Genomic DNA, 19107 nt, shown 5'->3' on the forward strand with positions numbered 1-19107 from the left:
GATTCATTGTAGTCAATCTATCTGTCTAACTGTTCATTTATATATATATATATCCAAGTATTCATTAAGGTGTATACATATAATGAAATGAAATCAATATCACATTAATTAATAAACAATAAACAATAATAATATAAGGATTAATTGACTTTATTGTTTATTATTCATTTCATAAGGGATATTTTCTTTCTTCAACTTTTCATTGATTCATAATGTCAACTATAATTATTGTCATATTCATAGAAACCCCCCCTCTTTCTGATCACTTTAATTTATTTTGATTAATTGTCACAATTAGTTATTAATTAATTTTCTTTTTATTGTTGTTATTGTTGTTGTTGTTGTAAATTCACTTGTTGTCATGCGAAAAACAAAACAAAAAAAAATTAAAAAAAACTTTCACACGAAAGTGTTTATACCTGTTTAGGATGTGATACACACACGCACACACACTTTGTTCCTCTCCATCTCGCACACACACTCACTACAAGTACAATATTTTATAGTATGACTCATTTAGTCAAAATAAGCAGAAGAAGAAGAAGAAGAAGAAGAAAATGACCTTGTCACAAAATTTCTAACTTGTATAAACAAGTAGAATTGGGAACAGGTTAATATTTGTGAATAAAGTTAAATATAAGTAATATCATCAATTATTTAGTTTGAATCTCACGAAGTGGGATCGTGGATGTACACTGTTGAAGAGTTTCACAATGTGATAAAACGATCTTTCAGTGCTTTCCATCGTGGTCTAACTTCAACTGATTCATCATTTCAAACATTCAAATTATTTAGTTATTGAATTGAAAAAAAAAGAAATTCCAATTCTTATTGATTTAAATTATTGATTATTCATTTGTTGATAGGTAGAAACAAATTTGAATAAAAAAAATATATTAACATCGTTGGATACCAGTTCAGTCATTTAGAGGCTAATTGAGACCAAAAGTTTTGGATTTGAAACCGTTGAACAGAAAAGTGGATGCAAAGTACTGAATAGTCCAATTATAGCATGAAACAGTCATCAAATGTTTCTAGGTTTTCAATGGGGATCTAACATCAATGAACTCATGATTTCAACTATTGATATTGATTAGTTTAAAGTAAGATTAATGCAATTGGATGGCAATTTAAATAATAAGTGTTCATAAAGGGAACCAAATATAAACGAAATTGTTACCATAGTGAGATGAAATTAAATATTCTTTAAAATACACTATACATAGAATTATTAGTAGGTGATGTATAATCAGAGTTAAATAGATAGGCCAATCCTCATCCATAACTAGTTTTTTTTTAAACTTAGTAACTAGATTCATCTAGAAAACTATTTGAAAAATAAAAAAAAAGTAACCAACATTTTGAGAATATGACAAATGACACTAATGATAGGTCACTAATAAACATAATTTGAATCTATAAAACAACCAGATTTAAACTCACATAAAAATATAAACTTCTGATAAGTTGGAAAATTACCCAATACTTATTAGTTATCATGATTACGCAAATTGATATCAATTCATGGTAATGATACACATCAAACACTCCATTTATTTATCATGGCTTCAGTGGTCGACTATTCTTTAGCCATATGGATGATTTCCTCTACTGCAGGCATTTTAGCCCCCAAATGCGCTAGTATGGCCGAGAGTGGGAAGAGTCCGCTCTCCCTCTCAAAATGCTCGCACATGGCCACTTGTATATAGCCAGGGAAGTCCTACTCACTGCCTTCTCGTGACGGGGTGTTGTTTACGAAATTCAAAGGACGAAAAGCGAATGTTCGGAGCTTGAACCGGATTCCAAACCAATGGTGCACATGGGCTCTAGTATCCTGAGGGACCAAGTGGCGTATGAACCTATCGTTGGTCACCGGCTACCAAGGGACTTCATCTCCTTACGATACTCGGTTGCCTTGTGGATCAGACCTTCAGGTCGAAGGCTCGGGGAGTTGCTCCCTAAGAAAACCACCTGCTTTGGTTTGGGCACCCGGGTAATATCACAGCCCTCACACATATCGAATGAGATTTGTGTGGCGCATATGTATTTGGTGCCTCCTTCTACCAATATTTGTGTTAAAATAAATAAATAAATTTAAATCTTAATGTTTTCGTAAAGTTTTTTTTTCTTTTTGGCTTAGATTCTTCAATCATGACGATTTATGAAATTGGTTTTTAAACAAAAATCAATAACAGTGTCTGAGAGAATGTTTTTTTCTTTTTTCTGTTTTTCTTTTTTCTTTCTTTTTTTCCAATCATGAAAAATTAATTTTCGATTCCTATTCTTTGTTTCACCTTTTTTTTTATATTCATTAACGTTTAAGTGTAATAACAGTTGTGTGAACAAAGTTTTTCTCTTTTCTTTTTTTCTTTTTTCTTCTTCTTTGGTTTCTTTGGGTCACACACTTGTTCAACTACACACACTTAATCACCATACACTTTAATATATAGTCTAGTTAATAAATTTACTTTTGTCTTTTATAGACAACATTTAAACTGTACACCTACTTACCTACATACATACATACATGTATCCATGACTAGACACACACACACACATACATACAAAAGGATAGGAAAATATACAATAAGAGAAATGAATGTATTATTGATCAAATACAAATCAATAGCGAATATGATGTATAGTGTTGTTGAATGCAAATGAAGGAAAAAGTACATGTTACCATGACATTTGAATAAACTAAAATTTGAATATATTCGAATAAAACTAAATCATATTTGATTATAAAAAAACAATAACAATAAGAAAAAAAGATAGATAATAGTTAACAGTGGAATCTAGTTTGACATACGTTTCATCCTATTTAGGACTTGTCAGTTGGATGTACATGAATCTCAGAGTTGATGTTCACTTAAAGACTCGAATAGACTGATTAATTGTAGTCTTAAACCTCAATCAATCAATCAGTCAGTCAGTAACAACGTAGAACTTCGTACGTACGTACATCAGTTCGAGTTGCCATATCATATTAACACAGAGATGCCGTTGTCGATTCAAATCCCGTAGTGATAGAGGTAGTAAGAGTATAAGCAGTAATCGGGAAGATTAGTGTTTGTAGATGTTATTTAGAGACTATAATCCAGTGAAATAAATTTGGGAAGAGAAAAAAGAGACAAGGATGATTCAGAAGATTGGAATTTGGGAGAACACAAAGAGTAGATGCACTTGCGCCATTGCAAACGATTTTTAGCCATGTCATTTAAACCTCAATGGTAAGATTCAAGTAAAACAATACCAAGTGAATTAATCATGATATTTGTTTTAAATTTTTTCTCAAACTTTCAAGTAGATGGAATTGATAAATCTTGAGGAGATTTGTAGTTTTTATGAATGAGATCCCGAGCTCTCAATTTTGGAGAAAATTTGGGGAAACCACCATAGTAAACTTTGGGGGAAATGGTACCATAAACCTAAAATTTCCCCAAACTTAGAAGATTGGGATCTTTCACAAACCACTTACTTTAATCACAATTTAGTTTCAGTCATAGTCTGCTTATAAATAAGCAAACAGGAGAAATCGCAGAACATTTAGAACTGTTTCTTTCTTATGTATTACTATTTAGTAATAATCATCCACAAGTTTGTTGGTAATTGATTTCAAAACGTTTAAGCTTCAACTCCTTATATTTAGATTATTGAATTGACATTAAACTTCAGTTAATATGTGATATGGTGCAATGATTAGTTTATGTCATCAATATTCACTGTCTTATTCCTGACAACGAGTGAGCTACATCGATCAGTGTTTATCCCTTGATCTGGTTCTTGAAGTTATCAAATTCTAACTTATTGGTCAGTGAATATGAGATCAAAGAAGAATACAATGGTTAAGAATTTAATTACATAGAGGGTTGTAAGAAATTGTTTATATAATTTACTACATCAAAGGTAGGAAGGCCAAAGAATATATTACGTCAGGATATAGAAGCAGATATGAAAAGGATGAATAACAACTGGAAAAACTTGGAAAGGATTGCCCAGGACAGGGTTGGATAGAGAATGCTGGTGAGTGGTCTATACTCCTTCACGAGGAGTAACAGACGTAAGTAAGTAAGTAACATTAAAGAGGCAATTTAATGGTAGTCTCATAGGATTAATGGTATAAATATGAGTTAAGCTACTGTTATATTCCAACTGTTGTCGTCACTTTCATAAGATAAATAATCTTTTTCATTACAATAACAGTGACAGAGAAAAAAAACTTTCTTATTGTCTTTCTACTATAGTAAAATAAGTCATAGTGGAGTCTATTATATACACTTGTAAATGAACTCAAAGGTCATGTGTTTCTTTTTAAAACTCATTTATAAAAAAAGATGATAGATAAGTGTTGTAACGGGTGGACTGCAGGTTATGATAAGCAGCGTTTTTATCGACCGATTCAGTGACACGGAAAACACGTAGTGAACGACCTAATGTCCTGATTGGTCCGGCTTCCTTGTCTAGCCCAGCCAGTTGAGTCTAGAACGCAAGTCACAGCCTCTAAGTTATGAATGATTGTATTTCAGACATACTCTACTTATATACTAACCAAACAGACCACATCGTACCATAAAAATAGAAAACATTTACACAATGTTTAACAAGTGAAATAAACAATGGCCAATAGGGAATGCCGATTTAGAGTCCAAGGACATCATTAGAATTAACATGATAATGATTGGTATATTCCTCAGCATACATAACAATAAGTTAAGTATGAAAATATTGAAAGAGGTTTTGTGAAGATTTTAATAACGTCAACAGTTGAAATCATGAGTCATTTGAAGCTAGATCACCATAGAAAACCTGGGAGAACTAGACGACCGTTTCGTCCTAGTATAAGACTGTTCAACAGTGCGCACACATGATCCCATTGAATTTTAATTTTATTCATTCTAAAATACATCGATTCATTACAAATGCTACATGTCATTGAACAATTCTAAAAACAAAGCGGAACAAGCAACTACTTTTTGTGAAAGTGAATTTATGGAACAAAGAAGTTCATTCATCCAATTCATACTAAACCCATTGATTAACTAACTGATTTGTTTATGTTTAGATACATGTTACATCGATGCTAGACAAAGCATTCATGTATATGAACTAGTAATACTACTACTACTACTACTACTGCTATTACTACTGATAATAATAATAATAATCAGCATGAACATAATCAATAAATGTAAATGAAATCGATTGTTTTTTCTTTCAGAAAATTTTCTTTTTCTTTTTTCAATAGTTACAACCGGAAAATAAACATACAAAGTTATCAAATAGAAAAAAAAAACCAGTGAAGAAAGAACAATCACATTTTCTTATCCATTCTTTGTTATCTATATTAATTCATTGTTTCATTTGCTCTCTTACCTAATCACTCACTCACTCGTTCATTCATTCATTTACACGTAAACTGAATAACATATGAAGAGATAAGACATACATTTCATTAATGTAGATGATATTCAATAGTTGAAATCATGTGTGAATTGAGGCTAGATCACCATGGAAAACCTGGAAGCATTGGACGGCCGTTTCATCCCCGTATGGGACTTCTCAGTAGTGCTCATCCATGATCCCGACCCCTGAGAGATTCGAACCCAGGACATTGCGTGTGAACGCTTAAACCTAGGTCACTGAGCTGGTCAGCATCCAGCGGTGTTAATGTCTAACTTGAATTGACTTATGATTTTCACTATTGAAATGACTAAAATCTCCACAAAACCCCTTATGGTAGATGATATTCATTTATTAGAAGTGTTGATGAATGCATAAAAGTTCCGTTTTTTACAATGAATTTAACAATGAATATACTTAATATTTATTATTGAATTACAAGTTTAATAGTCGATATCAGAAGTCATTTGAAGCTAGACCACCATGGAAAACCTGAAAGTATTGAGTGGCCGTTTTGTCCTAGTATAGGACTCGTCAACAGTGTGTATCCACGATCCCGTCTCGGGAGATTCGAACTCAGGATCTATCTGTCTCATGTGCGAATGCTTAACCTCTAGACCATTGAGTTGGCTTCTAGGTTTTCCAAGGTGGTCTAGCTTCAATTGACACATGATCTCAACTATTAAAAATTAGTGATAGATTAAATTAACCTACAGCAATAAGAAGACGGTTTATATTAAGCAATAACCTTGGGATAAATAACCTTTTAAAGGTGTAGAACATTATATATTTATCGCATTCAAGGATAAAAATTTTTTAATAATGAATGCTCATGACATCTAGAGGGATCAAAACAAGGATATTTGGGCCTAGGTTGGAACATAGGACTTGTGGATATAACCAATGTGTATTCAACATTATTAATGGTATCAACACACAGAAAGGCATATGTAATGGATAAATGAAACAAGGAATAAAGATTTTTGTAGCTGATATCAGTTTTTATCTAAGATTATATTAAGGTCACATAAAATCTACTTGAAATCATGTTACACAACAATTTCCAGCCTTAAATTAACCTGATATTGTTTATTAGAATCTTCCCATTGATGTCATTATGACTGCAATTGATCAGTCTCTTATTGGCATAGGTGCATGCTATGTGTATTGCTTCGATATTACTTTATAAGCAAAGATAGATAGTGGCTATTAGTCTCAAATAGGACGAAACGTGAGTCCTGGATTCTACTGCTAGCCACTATCCATCATTGTTTATAATTTCCAACCTTGTCTTAAAATTTCCGAAATAGTAAGATGGTTATCTAATCTCAGTCAGTCAGTGACGACGTAGAACTTCGTACGTACGTACGTACATCAGTTCGAGTTGCCATACCACATTAACACATAGATACAATTGTCGACTCAAATCCCATAGTGGTACAGGTAGTAAAAGTATAAGCAGTAATCGGAACGATTAGGGTTTGACGATGTTATTCAAAGGGTATAATCCAGTGAAATAAATTTGGAAAGAGAAAAAAATAACGGACATGAGGAATTCAGAAGATTAGAATTTGGCGAAAAACAAAGAATGGATGCACCTGCGCCATTGCAAACGATTTTAAGCCATCTCATTCAAGGTCTCTAACTATCGTTTGCTATCGTCTCACGGATCCCAACCACGTGGTCTACACCTACCAAAATGACTTAGTCCACTTGTCAGTGACTTTATGTATTTGTGCCATGTTTTGAACTGGCCACCCCTGTCTTTCTTTCAACCTACTCCTATACCATAAAACATCACATGTGTTTATATTCACATTTATATTCACCATAATGAATTAAAGTTATGTAGTTTAAAGGAAGAATTGATAATACATTAATACCTACACTGAATTTGTAAAGATTGTATATCTGGTAGGTTATTTACTTTTAATGCTTGAATTATAAATATAAATCAATTACTTAGTTAACATTATGGATTATTATATTTTCACCTTGAATAATTTTGAATGATCTTTTCTGGTTAGTGTTCTCAATACAAATGTCAAGGCAGTGCTACTTCATAGGACGGAAACTTGGAGAACTACGAAAGCCATCATCCAGAAGATACAGGTGTTTATTAACAGTCATCTACGTAAAATACTTCGGATCCGTTAGCCAGATACTATAAAACACAACCTACTATGGGAGAGAACAAATCAGAGGAGGAATAAATCAGGAAGAAGCGATGGGAGTGAAGGGGTCACACATTGAGGAAAGCATCCAGCTGTGTCACAAGGTAAGGCCTCAATTGGAATCCTCAAGTCCAAAGGAAAAGAGGGAAACCAAAGAACACATTACACCAGAAATGGAAACAGACATGAGAAGAATAAACAACAATTGGATAGAACTAGAAAGGAAGGTCTAGGACAGAGTGGGTCGTAGAATGATGGTCGGCGGCCTATGCTTCATTGGTAGTAACAGGCGTGAGTAATATTTTCACTTTACAAGAATGATAATTCAGAAGGGGTTTTTGTGGATATCATAGTAATTTCAATAGTTGAGATCCAAGTTTTCCATGATGGTATAGTTTCATATGACTCATAATCTCAACTATTGTAATGATTATTCAGTTGGATACATCAATAAGTTCAACTAAGTTAAAGACATTTAAAACTCTGAATAATCAAACTTAATGATCACCATAAAAATAAATAAACATTCATTTGCTTGTCGTTTTTCTCCCCTTACATCAAAACAACTTCATGTATGAGGCTTTGTAAAGTGAATAATTTGTGTTGTGACTGGTTGAAGAGAAAAATTCGATTGCATATATAGTTATTATTAAATAACAGTATGTGTCTCAATGTCCATTGGCCGTATACTATCATTGAAAACCTCCTATGTTAGGAAAAAAACCCATCTTTTCAGCTAAGGAGAAAATTATTACGTTAGAATCCTGAAAGGAAAAGAAAAAGGCAAAAGACCAAGGAACACATTGAGTTTGAAATTGAAAACAAACATGAAAAGAATGAGCAGCGACAAGGAAAAAACTGGAAAGGATTAACCAAGACAAAATTCGATCGAGAATACTGGTGCGCTACTCCACGGAAGGTTACAGGTATAAGTAAGTAAGTAAGTAAGTAAGTAAGTAAGTAAGTAAGTAAGTAAGTAAGTAAGTAAGTAAGTAAGTAAGTAAGTGATTGAGTGAGTGAGTGAGTAAGTAAGTAAGTAAGGAAGTAAGTAAGTAAGTAAGTGATTGAGTGAGTGAGTGAGTGAGTAAGTAAGGAAGGAAGGAAGGAAGTAAGGAAGTAAGGAAGTAGGTAAGTAAGTAAGTGATTGAGTGAGTGAGTAAGTGTGTGAATAACTTAGTTGTACACGTTAATCATTTTCTATATTTATCAATGGTTCACAATAGTTCAGCACTGAAACAACTTATATTCATGATACAACCCATTTATCAAGTATACATTGATTTACTTCACTTTGAATCAGATTGGTAAAATGATGGCCATTTTTTGTTATGAATTGATTATCTAAATCAAATTGTATTGAGGAGAAAATTCGACGGAGAATACTGGTGGGCGGCGTATGCTCCTACACGAGGTGTTACAGGTATAAGTTAGTAAGTAAGTAAGTAAGTAAGTAACAGTATCATTCATTGAAAAGAAACAATGTTCCATATATTTAACAACATACAACAAGATCATACCACTTGTTAAGACAAAATATGACAACTCAAAATATATATAAATCGATGAATAGATGGATAAACCCAATTACTTACTTGTATTCACATCCATTGGAATGAATTCACGTGGATTAACTACTTTTTCACTATTTACTATCATACAATTTCCAACTTTACTTATATCATCATTATCATTTGTATCATTATTATCATTATGTTTACTCATAGAGTAGATTTTAGGTCGTGAATCCATCCATTCAAGGATATTGTTATTATTATCATTATATAATGATGAACGTATTTCATTAAACATATATAATATATATTGTGGTTTATTATCATTTTTATTCATTGTATCTAATTCAATAGGTACTAATAGATTCATAGTAACATTATTCAATTGATTTGATGGTCCCATATATTCAATTTGTATAATATGTTCAACTTTTGGACCAATTTCTGATACAATAATACGTTGTTTTTGTTGATTCAATAATACATTTAAAGGAATTGTACGATTATCCATTTTACTTGGTATATTACCAGGACCATATGATATACGTATATTTGGTCGATGTATAACATGATAATTAATACGGACAATATTATTCAATGGTTGAGGATCTAATGTACCAGTAATTACATGAATTGTAATTCCAGCACCTAATTGAAAATCTACTTGATCTAACATAAATTGATCATAATATGTGGATAATAGAAAACGTTGATTCGGTTGTATTATTTCATTAGTTTCATTCATGGATGATGATGATAATAATGGTAATAATGTACCAATAGGACAATTAACCCATGTTTCATTTTCTGATACATCAACCATGATTGTTTCTGTATAACGTTTAGTCATATTATTATTATCTATAGTTACAGTATCAATTTCTAATTCAAGATGGGAAAATTTTAAATTTCCATAAAATTGTAATTCCATTCTTGTACCTTTTGATTGAGTTGGTCCTAAATTATATAATTCTATTTGTATTTGTTGTCTAGAACTATTTTTATTCCCATATTCTATATCAATATTCATTGTCATTGGTTCATTGATTATATCATTTTGATTGAATTCAGTTATTGATTTATTTTTATATGGAAAACTAATCAATTTATTGGATTTTATATCTTTTACATATAACATTATATCACTTTCACATATTGGATATGGATAACAAATATAACGTGTTAATGGTAATTTATGAATACATTTTGACCAATCAATATATGGACGTTTTAACCAACTTCCATTTAAACAAGTACCATTTTGATTGATTACATCATGATTAAAATAACATGGTTGTAAAAATCGATAACCAATATAAATACCTCCATTGATTGATTCTAAATCATTAATCTCTTCAATATTCATATTAGCTTGTAGATTAAAATCAATAATTAATTGATTTTGTTTCAATTCGATATGAGATTGAATGGAATTGATTAAATGAAAACGTTGTTCATTTATATTGGTTACATTCCAATCAGGATTAATTTGATGAATTAATTGATCTAATTGTAATGAATTGATTAATTTTTTATTGATTTGATTAGATTTCAATAATCGATATTTAAAATGATTAAAATAAATGATAATTTGTATTGGTATTATATCATTTTTGTATAAATTTCTTATAGTTAACCATGGTGGAAATAAATAATGACAATCAGCAATCCATTGATCACGTGTTGCATAAACTAAAATCGATTGATCTGTTAAGATATTTTGTTTTATAGAAGAAGAAGAAGAAGAAGAAGAAGAAGAGATTGGTACTACTAAATCATTCATACCATTAAAATCTAAATCTTCAGTATACGATGGTAAATAAGCACCATAATCATAAGCATATGCTGGACTTTTTAATATATGTAATGGTATTCTATCAAATTTACAATTGGATAATAAACGTATAAAATAAATATAACTAAAATAAGTAGTATTTGTTTTTAAATATGGTGCACCAACTCCAATATCATCATTACCATCTCCATCATAATCACCAAGATTTGTTAATGAAAAACCGAAATGTCTTGAATCTATTGGACCATCTAAATAATCCATTATTGTAGTTGATGTTTCATATGAATCTAATTGACATAATAAATAAATTCGTCCAATATTATAATTGGTTGATTGAATAGGATCTATTTTAGTATGATTAGTATTAGTATTGATATTCGTATTTTTAGTATATGGTGCACCAATTATAACACTTTTAAGATATGATCCTTTTATATTAACACGTAGTACAGAGATACCATTACCATTGAATGGATTAGTATGATTGATTTCTGGATACCAATCAATATGATCATAAAATCCATTAATATTATCTCTATAGGATTTAGTATAATGTATACCAAATAAATGATTAATATTTGTATTAGTATTATTCCTATTATATTGGTCATATGTAAATAATCCTGGTGCTGTGACAAAACCATCAGTTAATGCATAACCAAATAATGAACCAATTGTTCTATATTCATTTGATTCTGGTCTATTAATTGTTGTTACTTTCATTGTATTATATAAATTAGTTAAAATTTGTATACGTCCATATGGTGTAGATAATGGTTGACCAATCCATAATTGAATATTCGATAATAGATCATTTATTGATTTAGATAATTGATCATGATTATTATTATCATGATTATCATTATGATTATTATTGTTATATGTTAATGCAATACTATGACCAGCAGCACATGGTGTAAATACTTTTAAATTAGTTTGACAAAATTCAGCTAATTCTATACTGGATTGAATAACTCCATTATTGATAAGATGTAAATAACATCTACCAATTGGTACTAAAGAATTAGCTCTCCATAATGGATCACAATATATAAATACACTTAAATCTTGTGTAATTTTTAATGATTGACTTGTTGCACCAAGATATTCATGATTATTATTACTATTCATTGAATTTGATTGTAATAATGGTATACATGAATTTGTATTAAAACCAAAACCTAATAATGTTTCATAATCGGATTTCCAATTTAAATAACATAAAATCATTTGACTATTATATCTAGGGGATACATTATCATTATTATTGAATGATTGATGTTTATAAGATCCACCAAGTAGTATATAACCACGTTTTAATCTATTCGAATTAAATAAACTAATACTAGTCCATTCAAATAGATCTTTATCATTCATAGATTGATTAAAATGAAATCGTAATGTTTCAAAATTCAATGTATCACATTGTTGTATTAATTTAAAATCAGGCCATACATTTAATGGTGTTTTAGGTGACCATAAATGAGATCTTTTATAATCATTTTCCCAATTTATATCAGAATAAGATTTAGCATTTAATATATGTGAATGATCTATGGTAGCATGAATACAATTAAATAACAATGTATACAATAGTATAATAAATAAATCATGATAAATAGTAATATAGACAAAAGATTGACAAAATGTATTCATAATCCACATGATTCATTCAACTAATAGTAATAATCAATTTATGTGTTTCTATGTGCAAATATTCTCATCTATTATCCAATAATCAAAAGAACAACCAAAAAAAAAGGAAGAGAATAGTGCAAAAAATCGATTCAATTCAGTAGTATCTATGTGCATCTATTTTCTATCTATTTGTATCTATCTCGCACATATTCCTTTAAAATATTATAGATAACTCATGTGTTAATAATGATAAATGTGATAATGAAAAGATTGAAATTAAAATGAATGAATAAAATTTTAAAAGTTCACGCCTTTTTTTTTGTGTTGTTGTTGTTGTTGATAACCTTGAACAAAGTTAAATTATAAATAAGGATAGGAAAATCTTGGCCTTGTCTTGACCAATCAGAATTAAGTTAAATACTTGAATATGATTGGTTAATAATAAAGAGATTGATAATATGCGCATATTTTATTTTATTTTTTTTATAATTTTTTGTTTGTTTGTTGTTGTTTTGTCAACATTTCATTTCTAGTATGGGGGTTGTGGAGATTATTACGTTTTTGACTGAGATCATGAACTGATTGATGTTAGACCACCACGTTTGGAAACCTGGAAGCACTGGACGGCCGTTTCGTACTATTGTGGGACTCCTCAGCAGTGCGCATCCATGATCCTGCTCGTGGGAATTCATTTCTGTCTGTTATTATTATTATTTTTCATTCATTTATCCAATCCAATCCAATCCAATACTTACTTATACCGGTTACCTCTCATAGGGGAGTATAGGCCATTCACCAACATTCTACATTTCACTCTGTCCTGGACAATCGTTTCCAGGTACTATTCATCTTTCTGATATTTGCCTTCAATCATCAGCGCAGTATGTTCTTTGACCTTCTAATTTTCCATTTCTCTTCAGGATTCCAAGTTAGCGATTGCTTAGTGATGCAGTTGGATGATTTTAATAATGTATGTCTTATTCGCTTCCAATATCTTTTCCTAATTTCTTCCTCAGTTGGATGATAGTTCGTTCTTTCTCATATTAGGCTGGTGCTGATGGTATCCGGTCAACGGATATTGAGTATCTTGCGTTGATAAATCTTTAGAAATACTTGTACATTTTTCATGATGGTTGTTGTAGTTCAGTAAGTTTCAGTTCCGTACAGTAAAATGAACTGTCTTGATATTCGTATTGAAGATCCTGACTTTTTATGTTGGCTGACAGACAGCTGTTTTGACTTCTATATGTTCTTATACTATAGAAATGCTGTGCTTGTTTTTCCAATCCTTCCCTTTATGAATTCATTCGAACCTGCTTGTTCATTGATGATGCTCTTCAGGTACGTTAATGTTTCCACATTATCCAGAGTTTCGCCATCAAGTGTGATAGTGTTGATGTTCTCCTTGTTGTATTTGAGAGTTTTGTTTTTTCCCTCATGTATGTTGAGGCCTACTAATGCAGAGTGTGCTGATACACTGTTTTTCTTGACCTACACTTGCTTGTGTGTACCGGATAAAAGAGTAAGGTCATCTACGAAGTTCAGATCATCAAGTTGAATCCAAACTATCCATTGTGTTCCGAGCTTCCTCTCAGATGTGGAGGTTTTCACAAACCCGTCAACCACTAGAAGAAAGGCAAAGGGTGAGAGTAAGCAGACTTGTCTGACACCAGTCCTTACTTGGAGTGTATCTGTCAGTTGTCCTCCATACACTACTTTGCACTGTAGTCCGTCGTATGAATTCGGGATGATGTCGATGATTTTCTCAGGTACTTCATAGTGTCGAGTAAATTTCCTTAATGTTCTCTTGTCTACATTGTTAAACACCTCATAATCAATGAAGTTGATGTATAGTGACGAGTCCCACTCGACTGATTGTTCGACGATGTTCCGTTGTGTCACGACCGATTCTTACGGAATTCAGCCTGTTGATCTCGAAGTTGGACGTCTACCGCGTCTTTCATCCGGTTTAGCAACACTCTCTTGAAGACTTTCTCCTGGTACTGACAGTAGTGTAATATGTCTGTAGTTTTCACGTTTGCTCAGATCTCTTTTCAGTCCGTCGGCACTTGTCCCTCCTCCCAAATCTTTCTGAACAGAAGGTGAAGCATGTTTGTAGTCACTTCGATGTCTGACTTCAGTGCTTCAGCTGGTATATTTTCAGATCCTGCTGCTTTCCCACTCTTGATTTGCCTGATGGCCATTCTGATTTCTTCCGCCGTTAGTGGATTGATATCTATAGGAAGATCTGTGTGTGCTGCTTCGATGTTCACTGGATTCATTGGAGCCGGCCTATTCAGGAGTTCCTCGAAGTATTCTACCCATCTGTTACGCTGTTGTTGAATTTCAGTGATTGGCTTGCCTTCTTTGTCTTTGACCGGTCTTTCTGGTTCACTATATCTCCCTGCTAGTTTCTTCGTTGTATCGTGAAGTTGTTTCACATTTCCTTCCCTTGCAGCTTTTTCTGCCGTCGTTGCTAGTTCTTCCACGTATTTCTTCCTGTCGGCTCTAATGCTCTTCTTCACTTGCTTGTTTGCTTCTATGTATTCAGCTTGTGCTTGGACTTTCTCTGCTCGTGTTCGGCTGTTGTTAATTGCTGCCTTCTTGTTCTTCCTTTCTTTGATCTTGTCCAGTGTTTCTATAGAGATCCATTCCTTATGATGGTGTTTCTTTAGGCCCAGAACCTCTTGACACGTTGAAGTCAATGTTTCTTTGATGCCTTTCCAGTTGTCCTCCATAGTAGTTTCTTCTTCATTCAGTAGATCTTGAAAGGCTTGAAACCTGTCGTTGAGAGCTATCTTGAATTCATTGAGTTTGTCAGTATCTCGAAGGAAGGCTGTATTGAACCTTTGTAGTGCTGTTTGTCCACTTGTCCAGTTCTTTTTCAGCTTCAGTTTTAAATTGGCTACAACTAGGTGGTGATCTAAAGCTACGTCAGCACCTCTCCTGGTTCTCACATCTTCCATTGTCCTTCGGAATTTTTTGTTGATGCAAATATGATCGATTTGGTTCTCTGTAGTGTGGTCCGGTGAGATCCATGTAGCCTTGTGTATACGCTTGTGTGGAAATATTGTGCCCCCTATGACCAATTTGTTGAATGCACACAAATTTGCAAATCTTTCTCCATTTTCGTTTCTTTCTCCCGGTCCATGTCGTCCCATAATATCTTCGTATCCAGTGTTGTCTATTCCGACTTTGGCATTTAGACCTCCCATCAGAATAGTTAGGTCCTTTCTTGGGCATTTCTCAATGATTGACTGCAGCCGCTCGTAGAACTGATCTTTAATTTCGTCGTTGCTATCATTGGTGGGTGCATAACATTGGATAATATTCATTAAAATCCCCTCCTTCTTTGTTTTGAATGATGCTTTGATGATTCTTGATCCGTGAAATTACCATCCTACAAGTGCATTTCGTGCTACTTTGGACAGCATTAGAGCAACTCCCTGGGTGTGTGGAGCAGCATCTCTCCCGTATTTAGCCTTTTCTGTCCAGCTTTGGTCCAATGGGTTTCGCTGATTCCAAGTACTGCCAAGTTGTATCTCCTCATTTCCGTTGCTATTTGACTAGTCTTCCCGGTCTGCCACATTTTCCGGACGTTCCATGTACCTATAAAAGTTGTTGCTCTGGTTGTTAGAAGAAGCATTGGCCTCGTGGCTTCCGAAGGAACTCGACTTCCACCATGAGGCGTCATAATTCTTCTAAATGAAGACCTTCTAACTCACAGGGCAGAGTTAAAATGGTTTGAATTCTTTTTTCTGGTTAGCGTTTTTTTAGTGAGTTAGTTTTCTACGGGGTGAGGTCGCTAACCACATGCATAACCCTCCTCCTGTATCCGGGCTTGGGACCGGCAGTAACTCTAGAAGAACTTAAGGCGGAGTTAACAATAAATATCCATCAGTCCAATTCGGAACATGAAGTAGTACATCTAGAGCCAATTAATAAACGAGATAACCTATGGATTGTATTTGTAAAACTTATGATAACAACTACACTGCAATTTTATTTCAAAGGTGTAGATTTCCAGCCAGAAAATACTGACGGTAGTACATCATTTAATATGTATATTTGTGATAAGTCTTGCTAACTGAATGCTACATTCGGTTTCTAAGCTCTTCTATTAGCCCCCAGACTAGATTTCCACAACGACTTGAACACCAGAGGAAAGGTGCAAAATATATAAGAAACACTTTACTCCAAAGGTTCGTTTATGTACAGAAAATACAGGGTTTTTATAGTATTTTAAATGTTCTTGAACTCTCCAAAATGTCTGGAACTCTATTAAACAAAGTAGCGGTACAAGTAATCATCCAATCAGAAAAGCAACATGTAACCTTTCACTTTCTAGATGTATCTTGCAAGGCTTCTATTGAATACTGACTAAATAAGATCCTTCTCAGTGTCTTCAGAGACTTTTTTTGGCTTTTTTCGAGGAGTTTTCTGGATATCCCCAACAATTTATAATTGAAACAATCGGATCTCTATAAATATTTCTCGTATACTAATCGAAATCAGAGTTAATCAATATAGAATACGATGGAGTTAAAAGGAAAACATTATAATTAACCGATATACATAACTCTAATTATGTAATTGTGGAGAATATAGAATTTCATTGAAATAATGAACCAATTTAACTCAGACCATCATTGAAAGCCTGGATATGCATTGCTGAGGATCCCCACTCTAGAACCAAACGGAAATCCAATGTTTCCAGGTTTTGGATTTTGATCTAACTTAGGTCGGTTCATGAGTTCAATGGGACATATATAGGTGTATAAAAGTAATAGTTGACGTCTTTTTAGCAAAATTTTGTTCTACGGGATCGGGTTGCTGACCCCATGCCCAACCCTCCTCCCTTATCCGGGCTTGTGACCGGTAATAACTCTAAGAGAGCTACAAGCGGAGTTTGTGTAAAAGTACTTTTATTAAAAACGAAAAATAACACATCTCAAATTAATTTTGTTGAATCTAATTTTTCTCATGTGTAGAAAAACTTGTCCAACTACTATTAGGAAACATAGATTGACAGTTATTCATCAGTTTTATAAATATGATCGTGGAAGTGTAAGACTTAGTGAAACCTCTATAAAAACGAATTTTTCACGTAAGCTACTGATAAATAATTTAAGTAGACAAAACTTAAATTAAGAATTATTATGAAGTCTATTACTGCATTACCGTAATTCAGGTTTGTGTTCTGAATTAACCTATAATGTATGTCAGAAGGGGCTTTGTGGAGATTTTAGTAATTTCAATAGCTGAAATTATGAGTCAATTGAAGCTAGACCACCATAGAAAAGCTGGGAGCACTGGACGGCCGTTTCGTCCTAATATTAGGACTCCCCAACAGTGCGTATCCACGGTCCCGCCCCCCCTCCACGAGGGCTTAACCAAACAAAACAAGACCAGAAAGTTCTGCAAAACAGAATTAAAACCCAAAGATGGATGAGAGGTTGGTCATATTGATTTTGCACTTAGAGTTCAGGCTTGAATTGGTGGATAGTGAAACCCTCAGCAACGCATAAGGTTTATTTATATTTTTAATTATCAGGTGGATGTGATGTCAGTGTAAATATTCCACTATCATTCTGGGTTATATAATATCTTAAGACAGTTAGTGACATTTTATAATTGATTGAACCAAACTAAATACCTTGATTAATAAGATCACTGGAATCACTTTGAGTTATTGGATTTCCAATAGAGGTTTTCAAACCAATTTTATTAATGTAGGTCATTATAATTCAACTGAAAGTTACTATTAGAATATCTTTTTGAATCCAATTAACATATGATAAAAATGAGTCTTACTCTTAATTAGTTTTCTACTTGTGGAGTATTTAAAATTAGATTATTTTTTCTTCAAAACTAGACGATAGGCATCGTGACAGCATCAAATAGATACTTGTGTCCAAATGGTTGAGAGTGGAAAGAGTCAACTTTCCGTCTCCTAATGCTCCCACATGGCCTAGTGCACACAACCACTACCACGGAAGTCCTACTCACTGCCTTCTCGCACCACGGGTGTTGTTTAAGAAATTCAGAGGACGAAAAGAAAATGTCCGGAGCTTTGACTGGGTTGGTCGACACGTAGACTCCACCTAGGGGAGTTAGAAAACACTCATTCCAAACCAGTGGTGTATATGGGCTCCAGGATCCTGAAGGAACAAATGGAGTATGTACCTATTATTGGTCACCGGCTACCATGAGACTGCATCTCCTGATGTTGCTCCATTGCCTCGTGGATCACACCTTGAGGTCGAGGGCTCCGGGCGTGGCCTCCTAAGAAAACCACATGCTTCGGTTTGAGCACCCGTGCAGTATCCTAGCCTTCACACAAATCGAATGATTTATGTGGCGCATATCCATTTGGAGCCTCCTTATTTATGTGTTTTAAATAAATAAAGTTGGCTTGATTTAAAAAAGGACGAGAATTAAAGTATCGTATATCCGAAATCAAGTGAAATCCAAGACATTTAATGTTAACAGTAGGTAACAAGTACCATAATATAGGCGAGAGCATTTCTAAGTTTCAAAACTCATCAACACTTTTTAAAAACAAAATTCTATTTGTTTCTCAGCT

General features: G+C 33.1%; 1 protein-coding gene across 2 annotated transcripts in view; it reads right to left on the reverse strand.

Moving 5' to 3' along the window:
• MS3_00006013 (uncharacterized protein) overlaps window positions 1-12865 on the reverse strand; it is an 80457-nt gene extending 67592 nt beyond the window's left edge. Inside the window, exons 1-2 of one of the 2 annotated variants that reach the window (XM_035733790.2) lie at window positions 9170-12865; window positions 12-1327 (exon numbers count right to left, since the gene is read on the reverse strand). In XM_035733790.2, the coding sequence (XP_035587636.2) occupies window positions 1320-1327; window positions 9170-12548 (3387 nt within the window). In that variant the 5' untranslated portion in view covers window positions 12549-12865 and the 3' untranslated portion in view covers window positions 12-1319. Of the gene's footprint in view, window positions 1-11; window positions 1328-9169 lie in introns of those variants that run through there. The other variant, XM_051214103.1, reaches the window with a different exon arrangement.
• Between the last annotated feature and the right edge of the window lie 6242 nt (window positions 12866-19107).

The sequence above is a fragment of the Schistosoma haematobium genome, chromosome 2 (genome assembly GCF_000699445.3).
Source record: "Schistosoma haematobium chromosome 2, whole genome shotgun sequence".
Taxonomy (NCBI): Eukaryota; Metazoa; Platyhelminthes; class Trematoda; order Strigeidida; family Schistosomatidae; genus Schistosoma; species Schistosoma haematobium.